We start from the raw sequence: 14,101 nt of genomic DNA, 5'->3' as shown, positions 1-14,101 counted from the left end.
TAAAACAAAACTGGTATAAATCTAAAATTCATTTATGAAAAACTAAAAAAATTGATATTATGAAGGCCTCGTTTGGTTCATCTTGGAGTTTGATTAACACCGGAAAATGCAATTCACGTGAATTATTTTCCTATATACAAATTCACATGAATCCGGAAAACTTGTTTGGTTGCGGATGTAGGAGTTGAATTCCTAGGACTTGTCAACTATCTAGGGGGAGTAGGTAATCAAACTCCTACATCATGTAGGCATTCAAAACTCCTAGGAAAATTGAATGCCCACATTTTACCAAAAAAATGACAACCAAACACTCACCCTTTTTTACAATTCATGGGATTTTAATTTTCCCATGAATTAGATAGACAACCAAACAAGCTCAGTTTCGCATAATAAAAACTTACCACATATTTAATTTGCATAAAAAAATTTGAACTGATATTATTAGTTTCGTGATAAAAAAATCTTTAAAATTATTTGACAAAATTTATAAATTGAAATCTTTAATTTTAAATTTCATTAAAATATACATTTTATGACTTTACTCAATTCTTTTAATTAATGTTTCAATTAAATTTTTTATCCTCATATTAAAATATGAAAAATTAATAATATGTCAATTTTAAATCTTAAATAATACATTATAAACTAATTAAAAGATCTATAAATTAATTTATTTATTTGGGTTATTCTCAACAAACTTTTCCTACTTGATTTCTTATCAAGTGCCCTTAGAAGACAGGTTAGAAAATCCGTATTTGTAAATGTCGAAAATTAGGGTTAAGTTGGTGGATTAGGTTGGGTTTAAATACTCCCGTCTTCTTGTAAACAAAATTACGATTTATACTCCACATTATTCTTCCGATAGCAGTTCGCAATACTTTTCCTCAACTAAAGTCGTTGCTACTTGCTACGAAGTCAAGAGTTGGTATCGTCTGCAACAATTAAGAAGGTAAGTTCTCTCCTCTCCTGGTCGACTATCTAATACATCGTTAATGAACCAACCACCTTACATTTGTATTCTTCAATTGCAATTCAATTGTTGCTCGCTATTGTTGGAGTGATGCCTTAGAAAAGGCAAAAACCAAGTTTTGGTTTTGTGCTTATCCCACATCGGTGGAAAACACAAAGTTTGAGCACTTTATATTAGTCCCTGAGTCAGGCCAGTGGCGGATCTTGAACATTTTTTCAAGGTGGGCCAATTCAAATATGAAAAGTCTACAAATTACGATTTTTGAAAATAAAAATCTTATCTTTGGAACGATTAAATATTCGCTCACTCCATTTCACTTTTATACGTTTGTTCAAAACTATGTTTACATATTTATTTAAAAAGGTAAGAAAAATATATTAATAAAAAGGGTCTAAGAAGGGAATAATATGACAGAATTAACTTTTAACTTCAGAAATACTGTAATTTATGAAGTTTGATTTTTTTAACTATACTATTAGCTAGATGAATGGTTCAACTTTAGTTTCATAAACATAGAACATATAACACGTAACTTGAGTTAATTTGTTTACTGTTTAAAATCATTTTAAAAGAGAAATAAAAGGTAGATAACTAAATGAAAGAGATGACATAAAAATTCGAAGTTGATAATAATATTCTCGTGTTTTGCAAATTTTAAGACCGATCAGATAAACATGAGTATTGAAATGTAGAAAAGAAAAAAATTGATTAAATGAACTGAGAAAAAAATGATTGATAATAGGTAAATAGATTAATTCACCCGAATATGGAAATAAGGCCACTAAATAAAGAAGTTAACAATGTGGGCCAAGACATTTAAAATGGGCGCAAAATACTGGAGTACTTGTTGTTATACTTTTTTTTTTTTTTGAAGAAAAATGCCTATCGGCATTACTCAATTAAAGATCGATCAAAAATAACAGCAGAGTTCACAGAAGGTGGAAGACCATCCTCCCAAATAACCTTTCCTACGGCACGTGGTATACAATGAGCTAGACCATGTGCAACACAATTATTGACTCGACTAACATAAGACCAAACGACAGACTCAAAGTTCGAACTAAACATAATAATATCATCTAGGAGCTGGTGGAACATGCTTCGACCCGTCTGTTTGTCGCGAATAGCTTCTATAACCGGTAAACAGTCACTCTCCATCTCCACTTTCCGAATTCCATGCGCAGCTGCTTCCTCAAGGCCATCCATAATAGCGGTCGCTTCTGCAAAGTGGACTTCCCAGCACTGGTCCCTCCCAATCGACAAACCCCACAAGACGTCACCATTGCTATCTCGACAAACAATCCCCGTACCAACCCCCTCACCCTCTTTCACCCCCGCATCCACATTGATTTTGACAAAACCATCCCGCGCCGGTCTCCAACCCGCAGTCTTTTCCCTTCGAGCTCCCTCTTTATCGTTCCTCCCTCCACCAATCCACGTCCCCTCACACTCAACACTCTCTTGCATGACATCCTTCGCTCTTCGAATCACATCCACCGGGAACACAGTAGCATTATCGAACACAACCTTATTTCGATGTTCCCAAATAGCCCAACACCCAACCATTAGTCGTGCTCCTTCCTCCATGCACATATTCTTCCAGCACATCTCCACCCATTCCTTCACATCCCCTCCCCTTCCCGCCGTTAACTCTCCGGACCAAGCCATCCCGGACCCATTTTGCCACCCCACAATCCCGAAACAAATGGAGACTCGACTCAAGATCAGAATGACAAAAAGGACAAAGAGAATACTCACCTCCGACCCGGGCTGCAATGTTAGCTCGTGTGGCGAGCGCTTCACTACACAATTGCCAGAAGAAGAGCTTCACATGGGGCCAAACCGAAAGTTTTCAGAGCCGATTCCAGAGCCATCTTCCTCTAGTCCAGTCCGAGCCCCCTGTCATGTCTCCCAGCTCACCCACCAACATCTTATACGCACTTCTCACCGTATAGACACCATCCTTTTCAAGACCCCAATACCAAATATCCGGTGGTTTATTCGGACTGATGCGAGTGTCAAGCACACGCTGCACCTCAAAAGGAAGGAGTAGCTGATTCAATTTTAACCCATCCCACGCAGCAGTATTCGGTATCATCAGCTCATCTACACACATATCCTCCAAACCTTGTGGACACGGTGATATTAGGCGTCCCGTGTGCGTATTGGGCAGCCAAGAATGACCCCACACCCTCGTTGTCATTCCGTCACCAACTCGTCTCCTCAGCCCTCGAACCATCACCTCTCTCGCTTCCAATATACCCCTCCAAGTATAACTTGGATTATAGCCAACCCCAGCCGTCATAAACTCATTGTTGGGAAAGTACTTCGCCTTCATCAATCGTGACCACAAACAATTTGGGTTTGTTACCAATCTCCATGCCTGCTTACCAAGAATGACCCCACAAACAACTTTTGATTATTTGCGATTTTGATCGTCTGAACTACGAAGCAAAGAAGTAACAACAGCATGGCATTTTAGCAACTTGGGCTACTTCCTATGCCAGGGTGGGCCGGGCCCAGGCCCAGCATAAGGAAGATCCGCCCCTGAGTCCCTCCACTTGGTTGGTTAATTGAGTGGACATGAGGGGTTTTTGTTATGAGATTTGGGCTTGTGGGCTTGGGTTCAAACACACACGCGTGCATCGGCCTGGCTTGAGTTTGGGTTTGGGTTTGGGTAGAGCACATGTGGTGCGGGCCAAAGGCCTTTTTTTTACCCTTTTGCTCTTGTATATATGAGCTGTCCAAGTGGAGTGTATGTGTGTAACAGTCATTCAATATGACGGTTAGTGGGAGAGAGTCTTGCATCCCAGTTTTTTTCAGTTGTTGGCTGCGTTTTAGGGCCACGTTTTTGGCTCTCTAGCTGCTCCTATTTACTATAAATAGAGCCTCAGTTCTACACTCAGAAACACACATTTACACTACTCTTTCAAATGCTTTTGTTTCCTCTCAATCCAAGTGGAGTGTATGTGTGTACTGTTCTTATCATCGTTCCAAAGCTTCCAGCCTTGAATGGGCAAGTCTGGGTGCTGCAGTGTCAAACCTTGGGGAACTACCGACGCCTGCTGATCGCCACCACGGTCGTGCCGAAATAGTTTTCAAGGCAGAGGCCTTCATACCCCGTCGCTGCAAATCAGTAACAACTTGAAAACTATTTCCTATTGCTGTAACAATGTCGAGTTTTCTATCAAAAACTCTTCATGATTTGACTAAGCTTGAAAAACTAGACGGTCATAATTATAAACGTTGGTCACAGAAACTGCTAATGTTTTTTGAACAGCTAGAAATTGATTATGTGCTGTTTAGTGATCCGCCTGCTCCGGTTAAAGAGGCGGCTGCTGATGTGTCTGTAGAGGACACTCCCCCTGTTATTGTTGTTGTTAAGTCAAATGAATAGACTATTAAGAAATTTGATAAGGACAATAAAACTGTTAGATACCAGATTCTAAACAACATGACTGACACCCTTTTTGACCTGTTTATGGTTCATAAGTCTTCCAAACTGATATGGGAGTCCTTAGAGGCCAAATATAGGGCCGATGATGCGGGGAAAAAGAAATATGTTGTGGGTAAGTGGCTGGAATTTCAGATGGCTGACGGAAAACCTATTATGGAACAAGTGCATGTCTATGAGAATTATGTGCTGATGTCGTTAATGAGGGTATAAAATTAGATGACATTTTCGTGGCTAATGTACTGCTAGAGAAATTTCCTCCCTCCTGGTTTGACTATAGGAACCACCTTAAGCATAAGAAAAAAAGACTTGTCTCTCCAGGAACTAGTAGGACACATGGGGACCGAAGAGGTAAATCGCCTTAAAGACCAACATGTTATGACTATCTTCGAATGCTTCTGTTGCTGCTGACCGAAGAGGTAAATCGCCTTAAAGACCAATCTGTTAGTCTATCTTCGAATGCTTCTATTGCTGCTGTTAAAGCTAATTTGGTTGACACTACAAAAAGAATTGGCTTTAGCTACAGAACTTTGCGACAGAATCATAATCCATCGGTAAATATGGGTTTGCGATGGATTTTGCGATTTGCGATGGAATTTGCTACGTCGACTAGTTGGCGGGTGAAAATTCCAATGGCGCCTAATTGTTGCAACGGAATTTGCGATGGCTTACTTTGATTTGCGACGGAAACTGCGATGGAAAATTCTAATTAAATTTCCTCCTAATATAAAACGCGATTAGTAATACTCTCGGAATTAAAAAACGCGATTAGTAATTAAATTCCGTCGCAACATTACCCAAACCCTCGCAAGGAAAAACAAAACCCAATCTCCCTACCCTAACTCGACATAACACAGTCACAAACCCCAAATCAAAAGAAACCTCCATTCTCCTCCATCATCGTCATCACCGCAGTGTCCTCCATAATTGTCTGCCGCCGCCGTCTTCAGCCGGGTCCTCCACCATCCTTGTCGATCCGTCATTGCTCTCAATCCGTCGCAAGGTTATTTTCCTCTTTTTGTTTGATTCATTTTCTAGTTTTTTAATATAAAGCTTTAATGAAACAATCTAAAGTAATTGTTACGATTTTTTTTTTAAGGTATAGTTTTCGGATATTTCCATTATTATAGCTTCATATTCTTGAAATCGGTAAACCCTAATTTTGAAACAACCCATTACATCCCCTTCTAATTTCTCAGTCCCATGATTACAATTTGTTTGTTTTTCATATCAATTGTAAGTTCTTCATGCCATCCCCTTTGATTTCCTTAATTTCGCCGCTATACATATGTTCAATTATGTGTTTTTCTCGCGTTTAATTTTTAGTTTTCGGTACCTAGAAAAGTAGATTCATTGAAATTTATGTTGGATTTTGCTAAAAGATTATTCTTTGAGTACCCAATTAGGTTTGCTTCATGATTTTCCTTTTCAATTGATTTTTTTTTATTCTTTGCAATGTAGTGTAAATTATATGGTAAATTGGTAATTTCTGCAATGTTTTTGGGCTGCTTTTAGTTTTAATGAAGAACTTGACGGCGTTAGACTAGGAGTGCCTTAACCGTAAAATTTTGAAGTATAATCCCTTACCTGTAAAAAATAGCAAGGTTTGGTTAAGGGTAAGATAAGGACCCGAACTATCCATCGTTATTACTCTTTCTCATGGATGTTCCCTTGTGCATTGGATTATTCATCCCGTGTTTCATTTCTCATTTGCATATCCGCGTCCAAACTTGATTCTCTTGCGCATCTTTGGACTATAATATGAAAAATATTAGAGTCAACACTTTTCGAGCTAACTTTTTATTTTTTATTTTTTATTTAATGGTTTGTCATGTTGGGGAGTTATAGGCATCATCTTACAATTGTGTCACACATGGGACAAGTCTCAGAAGCTTGTCAAATATCAATAATAATCAATCAAAATAATATTTGAAAAACCAGTTCAGAATATTGCAAAGTTATATTAAAACCAAACAAGGACTTGAATTACATAAACTTTCTCTGTGGTATGAATTACCAGCTAACTTTTTGTTAATTTAAGACGGACGGTATCTAGTCTTAACCTTAAGATGGGTGGATGGAATTTTAAGGATTTATGATGGAATGAATTAAGTTTGCAACGGAATCTTTAAGATTTGCGATAGAATGAATTAAATTTAGCGACGGAATTTTAAGCATTTGCGACAGAATCCAAAAGTTAATTGCACACTTAATCAAAATTAATTAAAGCAAAATCCATCGCAAAATCCGTCGCTAATCTCTTTGCTACGAAATTTCCATCGCAAAGCAACAAGATTTGCTACTAAATTGTGCAATGACTTGATTCAGTCGCATTTTCCGTCGCAAACACCCATTTAGCGACAGATTCTATTGAATTTGCGACGGAATTCTGTTGTCGCTATGACCACTTCTTTTTGTAGTGTGAGTTTTTTTTGTATTGAACACTGATTCAGTTTTTAATAATATTGCATCTACTTCTGCTTATATCGTTGAGTCTATTGATGTTTGACATGGTAGATTAGGTCATGTGAATGTTGACTATATTGAAAAACTTAGAACTATGAGCTTAATTCCAAGTTTATCGAGTCAAGAATTCTCTAAATGTGCTAGTTGTGTTGAGGCTAAATTCACAAAGAAACCTAGTAAACCTGTTACAACTAGGAATACGAGTCTTCTTGAGTTAATTCACACCGACCTAGCTGACTTAAAAAATGTTGCAAGTAGGGGTGGAAAGAATTATTATGTCACCTTTATAGACGACTGTTCAAGGTACACCCGAATATATTTGCTTAAGACTAAAGATGAATCAGAACAATCGTTTATAAACATTAAAAATGAAGTCGAAAATCAACTCGACAGAAAAATCAAAAGGGTAAGGTCTGATAGAGGTGGCGAGTATAAGTCTAGTTATCTAGCCGACTTTTGTGCTGCTAACGGTTTAATACATGAGACTAGTCCACCTTACTTACCTCAGTCTAACAGTGTAGCTGAACGTAAAAATAGAACCTTAAAAGAGATGATGAATACTATGCTTTTAAGTTCTGGCTTGTCTGACGATATGTGTGGGGAATCAATACTTTCTGCTTGTCACATTCTTAATCTTGTACCTCATAAGAAAATTGACAAGACACCCTACGAGATTTGGAAGGGCTGTCCTCCTAACCTGAGTTACCTTAGGGTATAGGGTTGTTTGGCTAAAGTGGGTTTACGTTTACCTGACTTTAGGAGACCTACTGTTGGACCAAAGACCTATGATTGTGCTTTTATAGGTTATGCTCAAAATACTGATTACTTGTGATGAATAAAATTGTTGATAAGGAGGCTAAATTACTTGTGATGTGCAAAATTAAGATCTATGATTGTCAATTTTTATTAACGAATTATTTAGGTTGGGAGAGAGAGAAAAGGATGAGACTTTTTTTCAATTTTTGTAAGATGAAGGGTAGAATTGGAATAATGAGGTAAAGTGTGTGGAATTCGGTAAAATAAAGTGTGGGATTTAGCAAATACGTACTTAGATGATATATTAATAAATATAAAAAGGGTTTTTCTAACGTGTGCCCTAAGGGCACACATTAATAACCCATGGTAAGTTTAACAACATATTCTCATTAAATATGGTAAAAATGAGAATATACTTGAGTATCTTATATGAATTTGTTGTTAAACTTACCATATATGGATTATTAACGTGTGCCCTTTAGGGCACACGTTAAAAATATGATAATGGAAAATATTATCTTGCATATTTAATCTTCAAAGATAACCTAATATGTTTCTCTATTCCGGCGGTGGACGTATCTAGTATCTCTAGGCATCGTAAATTTTTCTCTCTTCTGCCGGTGGACGTATCTAGTATCTACCCATCGTAAGTGAACCACCTTAAATCTATTTTCTTTCTTGAATTGCGTTCTTAATTACTCCGTATATATGTATTCAACTTTTTCAATTTAGTTGTTGCTATGTCGTCGGAGATGTATATGATGAAAATAATAAAACTTGACACAATTAATCTGAACAAGAGTATCGAACTGTGATCATGAGTACTATCGATGAAGTCATGGACTCCGCAGTTGTTAATGCTTCACGATTTATATTTCTGGTGTGCAGTACGATAATGTCAAGTCAAAAATCTATAAAACTGGAAAGATGTGATGAAACAACCGGAGAAGATAGAATCAGTGAATTACACCCTGATTTGAAGCACCTTATTTTAAAGGACTTGACAGTTAAAGAAATAGCAAGAACAAGTGTCCTATCTACGCAATGGCGACATATTTTCCGAAACCATCCTTACCTTATATTTGATCATACTGCCTATTATTACTCGCGAAAGAATCAATACATGAATAATCAGACTGTGGACGAGTTTCTGAAGACAATTAAACGCATACTGTCCACTCATACTGGACTGTTAGACCAGTTTGTTTTGTATATTGTGCACAAAGAGATTTCGAGGAATACTTTAATATTCAGTTCAATGAGCCGTATGCGGTGACTATCACTCAATTCCCGGAGTTAACTTATTTGGAAATCTATTGTTGTTCGCTCAAATATCATCCTACGATGACTTTTTTCAAGCTTACCCGGCTACATCTTTATGCACTATCAGTCCCTCATAACTTGTTTCAACCCCTCTCGCGTATTGCACCTAATCTCGAGCGTTTAAGCTTTTGGTGTTGTGATTGGCCTGATGGCGATACAGTTACAATTGATGCACCACGCCTTAAAGAGTTTGTTATGAACAACTGTCGCTTGAGACACTGTTCTTTTTCAGAAACGACGAGCTTGTCTTCTCTTACCCTTAACCTCAAGCATCATCAATTGAACAATAATTCGGATGGATTTCGCCATGTTCTACCTAAGGTTACAAGCCTTGAAATCTTGGAAATGACTTCTACGATTGGGGTATATATGACTTATTTATTATCGCTAATTTGAATTAACATTCATGTATACGGAAATACATTAATTATGTGGTTGTTTATTGTATATTGATCACAGGTATTAGCTCCATGCTTGAAGCCAATTGAATTTTCAGAGTGTAAGCCTTGGGCATTGAAGAAGCTTACTTTACGTGGACTTCGTCTAACTCGATTATCAACCTTCATGCCGGAGCTCATTTTATTGCTTAAAAGAGCTAAAAACCTCGAAGAGCTGTGGATAGAAGATTATTCTACTGAATCTGATGAACTTCATCATGACAATTTCGACAAGTTCATTTTCAAAGACGTTATACTGGACCGACTTGGGAGGCTGTCGTTTGTATTGCTTGGCGAATCTCATCACGGTCTGCAATTGTTGAGGTCTATTCGTCCGTGCTTACCGGTCCTTATCAACTTGAATATTGGTTATTCTAGTACAAAGCTGGATTCAACCGAACAAGAACGGGTTGTCGTCGATTGTGTATCGAAGTTTTGTTCGGCATCACCCAATGTCAAAGTGACGTACTTTCGTATATAGTAATTTTAATTTAAAAGGTTTAATTTGAATTTGAATAGGGCTTTTGTTTTGCCATGGTTGAGACTTGAGAATTGAGATGTACTCTTTCACGTACGGTATATTAGTCATTTTATGAACTAACGTATCGATCTAAGGGGGTGATACCAGCGCCCCTCGTCTCTGTTGGACAGCTGAAATTTTGATTTAAATTTTTCTACTTTACCTTATGATATTACTAGTTTACCCTTGCTCAAATATTTCACCCCCTTAGATCGATACGTTAGTATTGGGCATATTCTCGTAATATTCTCGGATTATTTGGTGAATATTGTTAGTCCTTTGTTAGCACATATTTAGGCTGTATTTTAGGTATAGCAATTGGTTAATATCTCGCAAATCTCTTGAGTGTAAGTTGTATATAAGCTTCACCCATTGAGTAATGTAGACACAAACAACATTATTATTCTAAAACGATTCTCAACTTCTTTATGGTATCAGTTAGGTTTCGAAACCACGAACCCTAATTAATAATGTCAGGTGATCTTATTCCGACTACCTCAACGCCGCATATCACCAAACCTGTCTACTTTGTTTCCAATTCCGATGGAGTTTCAGCCAAAATTACCCATGTGATTCTGAAAGGTTCCAACTATGCGGAATGGTCCAAAGGTTTTCGCAATGGTTTGGGGGCAAAAAGGAAGCTCGGTTTCGTTGATGGTTCCCTCACAAAGCCGCCGGCTGACTCCGAGGACCTGGACGATTGGTCTACGACCAACTTCACGGTGATAGCATGGATTTTCAATACGATTGATTCCACGATTCGGTCATCGATCTCCTATCGAGATACGGCTGTCGAATTATGGGATGACATTCGTAATCGCTTCTCCCGTGGTAATGGCATCAAGATTTATCATTTGGAATCGGAAATTTCCGATTGCAAACAACAGAGTGAAGAGACCGCGATGGATTTTTACGACCGCTTTAAGAAACTATGAGACGACATTAATGATTACGATGCTCTTCCCACATGTGAGTGCTCGGGTTGCAGGTGCGCCATCTCCGTCAAGCTGCGCAACCGTCGTGAAACCCGACAGACACGGCAGTTTCTAATGGACCTCCTTCCGGTGTATGCTACGGCGCGTACTACTATTCTGGGTATTACTCCTTTGCCTTCCTTGGATTCGGTATACTCTCGAATCACGCAGGAGGAAGAAGTACGAAATGTCACTCAGGATCGCTCCGCCGCCATGGCCTTTGCTGTTCAGGGTGGTGGAAAACAGGGCAAGCCTCGTCTCAAGTGTACCCACTGCCAGAAACCGGGTCACAGTGAGCCCAATTGTTAGGAGAAACATGGGTATCCGGAAGGGCGTGGGCCGCGTTCTGGAACTACCACTGGTGGAGCCGCAGGGGGGTCGACATCTGCTCACACCAACGTAGTGTTTGGTGAGCCAATCCTTGATGCAAATCACATTCGTCTTACCGGTAAGCACGCTGCCTTTTGGATTGTTGACACCGGTGCTTCCACTCATGTTTGTGGAGCTGCCTCTTTGTTAGATGATTGTGTGTCTATAGCGCCTCTTGCCGTCGGTCTTCCTAACGGGACTCAATTGAAGGCTACACATCGTGTGAATGTTCGAATAAATGATGCACTCGTGTTGCTCAATGTCCTTTTTGTCCCTGGCTTCACTTGCAATTTGCTATCAGTATCTCAACTATTTCTTACTCACAATTTGTGTATCCAATTTACTAATTCCACTTGTGTTATTCAGGACCCTATCTTGAAGACGAGGATTGGTGAGGGTGAACTCGCAATTGGACTTTATCATTTGCCCATGGATTTACCAAGACATGTTAATGTAATAGAAGACGCGGGAAATGTCGGTCTTTGGCATAAACGGTTAGGTCATCCATCTTTCAAGGCAATGGAGTGTATTTCTTCTATTAGGAATTTTAAACAATATTTGGACAATCATAAGCATTGTGAAATTTGTTTGCGGGCTAAACAAACTAGGTCCATTTTTCCGTTAAGTACTAATAAAGCAGCGTCTTTGTTTGAGCTTTTTCATTGTGATGTTTGGGGTCCTTATGATCCAAATCAAGCATGTGGGTCGCGTTATTTTCTTTCTATTGTTGACGATTATTCACGCACCGTATGGGTTTTCTTAATGAAAACCAAAGATGAAGTGACTCGACTCATGAAGGAATTTTTTGCTCTAATTTTTCGACAATTTCATGCTACTATTAAGCGAATAAGAAGTGATAATGGGACGGAATTTAAACCACTAATTCCTTATTTTCGTGAAAATGGTATTCTTTTTGAAACTTTTATGGTCAAAACACCTCAACAAAATGCTCGGGTTGAACGAAAACACCGTCACATTCTCAACGTAGCACGTGCTTTACGTTTTCAAAGCTCCTTGCCCACTGATTTTTGGGGTGAATGTGTGCTCACAGCCGCGTACTTAATAAATAGGACACCTTCTCGTATCTTACAAGGCAAGACGCCCTATGAACTTTTGTTCGGCAAACCGGCTAATTTAAATTTGCTTCGTGTTTTCGGATGTTTGGCTTATGCTAAAAACTTACATCCCCGTGACAAATTTGATAGTCGAAGTCGAAAGTATGTATTTCTTGGTTATCCTTTCGGTAAGAAGGGTTGACATCTCTTTGATTTGACAACGGGAACGTATTTTCAATCACGCGATGTGAGTTTCGTTGAAAGCATTTTTCCTTTTTCGAAAACGATGGTCCCTGAAACTGTTGCTAGTGAATTGGAGCACACCGTTCCTGATGACGATATCGTCCCTGGTATGGCGGGTCCCTTTGACGCCGTCGGTGGGGACATGGGGGATGCTGCTGCTGTCGGGGAAGGGGTTGACAAGCCTGATAACTCGCGCAATCATGGTGACTCTGTTTTTGAGTCTGGTTCGACTCACAGTGGGGACGGGACTGTTTTTGACTCTATTTCAGCTACCAATGGTGATAGGTCTGCCAATGCCGACTTGGGTACTGCGGCTTCACCACATACAGACCCAGTTGGGGAAAATCCGAGTGACGAGGTTCTTGGGCGTGGAAAGCGGGATAAAATACCAAATAAAAATCATCGAGATTATGTTAGTTGGGATTGCATTAACACGTCCTTAGAAGGGTCACCCTCCACCGCCAATTCCGTCTCAGGTAGTGTTTATCCTTTAACTCATTTTGTGAATTACGATAATTTTTCTCGTCCACACCGTCACTTTCTTGCAGCGTTAACTCGTGAAGTCGAGCCCAAATCCTTTAAGGAAGCTATGGGTGATACTCGTTGGCAACATGCTATGACCGAGGAGATCAATGCACTCGAGAAGAACAATACTTGGACCGTGTGTGATTTACCATCCGGGAAAGGTGTTATTGGGTGTATGTGGGTGTTTAAAATTAAACACAAGTCTGACGGTACTGTGGAACGCTTTAAAGCACGGCTCGTGGTACTTGGTAATCACCAAGAAGCGGGTGTTGATTTCACAGAGATATTTGCCCCGACAGTCAAAATGGTCACTGTGCGCACTTTTTTAGCCGTTGTTGTTATTAAGAAGTGGGAAATCCATCAAATGGATGTGCATAATGCATTTCTTCACGGCGACTTGTCGGAAGAGGTGTATATGCGCATGCCGCCTGGTTTTAATAAAGGGTTCAAGGGTAAAGTTTGTCATCTTCGCAAGTCTTTATACGGCCTCCGTCAAGCTCCGAGGTGTTGGTATGCTAAACTTGCTACAGCTTTATCTTCTTATGGTTTTATTATGAGCGCTTCCGATAATTCCTTGTTTACATTCCGCAAAAATGGAGTTGAAATGCATATTCTCGTGTATGTCGATGATTTAGTCATCGCTGGAAATAATTCCCAAGCTATTTCTACATTTAAGTCATACTTGAACAAATGCTTTTACATGAAAGATTTGGGGAAATTAAAGTATTTTTTGGGCCTTGAGGTTGCTCATAGCTATTTCTACATTTAAGTCATACTTCAACTTCTTTAGTTAGTTCATGATTATATGCCTGATTGTGATTATTTATTTGAGTTTGATTAATTTTACATTTTGATGTTATCGCCTTTATTATTCATCCAACTAGTTCATGATTATGCCTGGAATTTATATTTAAGTGGGTATAATGTCAATTTTGCTTGTTTATTTCTCATTTTTATGTGTTATTCCGTAATTTGCGGGAACCCTTGAGACAATTAGCGATGTTCTTGT

General features: G+C 38.9%; 2 protein-coding genes across 2 annotated transcripts; one reads left to right on the top strand and one right to left on the bottom strand.

The window, feature by feature from the left end:
* Positions 1-1,861: 1,861 nt before the first annotated feature.
* Positions 1,862-3,086, bottom strand: LOC141654806 (uncharacterized). The gene is made up of 2 exons (XM_074461922.1): positions 2,891-3,086; positions 1,862-2,772 (listed from the first exon to the last, which is right to left on the bottom strand). Exons 1-2 carry the CDS (start codon positions 3,084-3,086, stop codon positions 1,862-1,864), a joined length of 1,107 nt encoding a protein of 368 aa, XP_074318023.1.
* A 5,448-nt stretch (positions 3,087-8,534) lies between these two features.
* On the top strand, positions 8,535-10,063 carry LOC141656670 (uncharacterized). The gene is made up of 2 exons (XM_074463646.1): positions 8,535-9,332; positions 9,429-10,063. The coding sequence occupies exons 1-2, from the start codon at positions 8,991-8,993 to the stop codon at positions 9,885-9,887; spliced, it is 801 nt and encodes a 266-aa protein (XP_074319747.1). The 5' UTR covers positions 8,535-8,990; the 3' UTR covers positions 9,888-10,063.
* The last annotated feature ends 4,038 nt before the right edge of the window (positions 10,064-14,101 follow it).

This window comes from Silene latifolia, chromosome 5 (genome assembly GCF_048544455.1).
Source record: "Silene latifolia isolate original U9 population chromosome 5, ASM4854445v1, whole genome shotgun sequence".
Lineage (NCBI taxonomy): Eukaryota > Viridiplantae > Streptophyta > Magnoliopsida > Caryophyllales > Caryophyllaceae > Silene > Silene latifolia.
This window is presented reverse-complemented; position numbering and strand designations above follow the sequence as displayed.

What these genes read in the sequence shown, in the direction of transcription:
- LOC141654806 (XM_074461922.1), bottom strand. Translation starts at nt 3,086, where the DNA reads ATGTGTGTAGATGAGCTGATGATACCGAATACTGCTGCGTGGGATGGG. An exon ending in TGCGTATAAGATGTTGGTGG is followed by an intron (nt 2,773 to 2,890) that starts GTGAGCTGGGAG and finishes GCAATTGTGTAG; the next exon opens with TGAAGCGCTCGCCACACGAG.
- LOC141656670 (XM_074463646.1), top strand. Translation starts at nt 8,991, where the DNA reads ATGACTTTTTTCAAGCTTACCCGGCTACATCTTTATGCACTATCAGTC. An exon ending in AAATGACTTCTACGATTGGG is followed by an intron (nt 9,333 to 9,428) that starts GTATATATGACT and finishes TATTGATCACAG; the next exon opens with GTATTAGCTCCATGCTTGAA.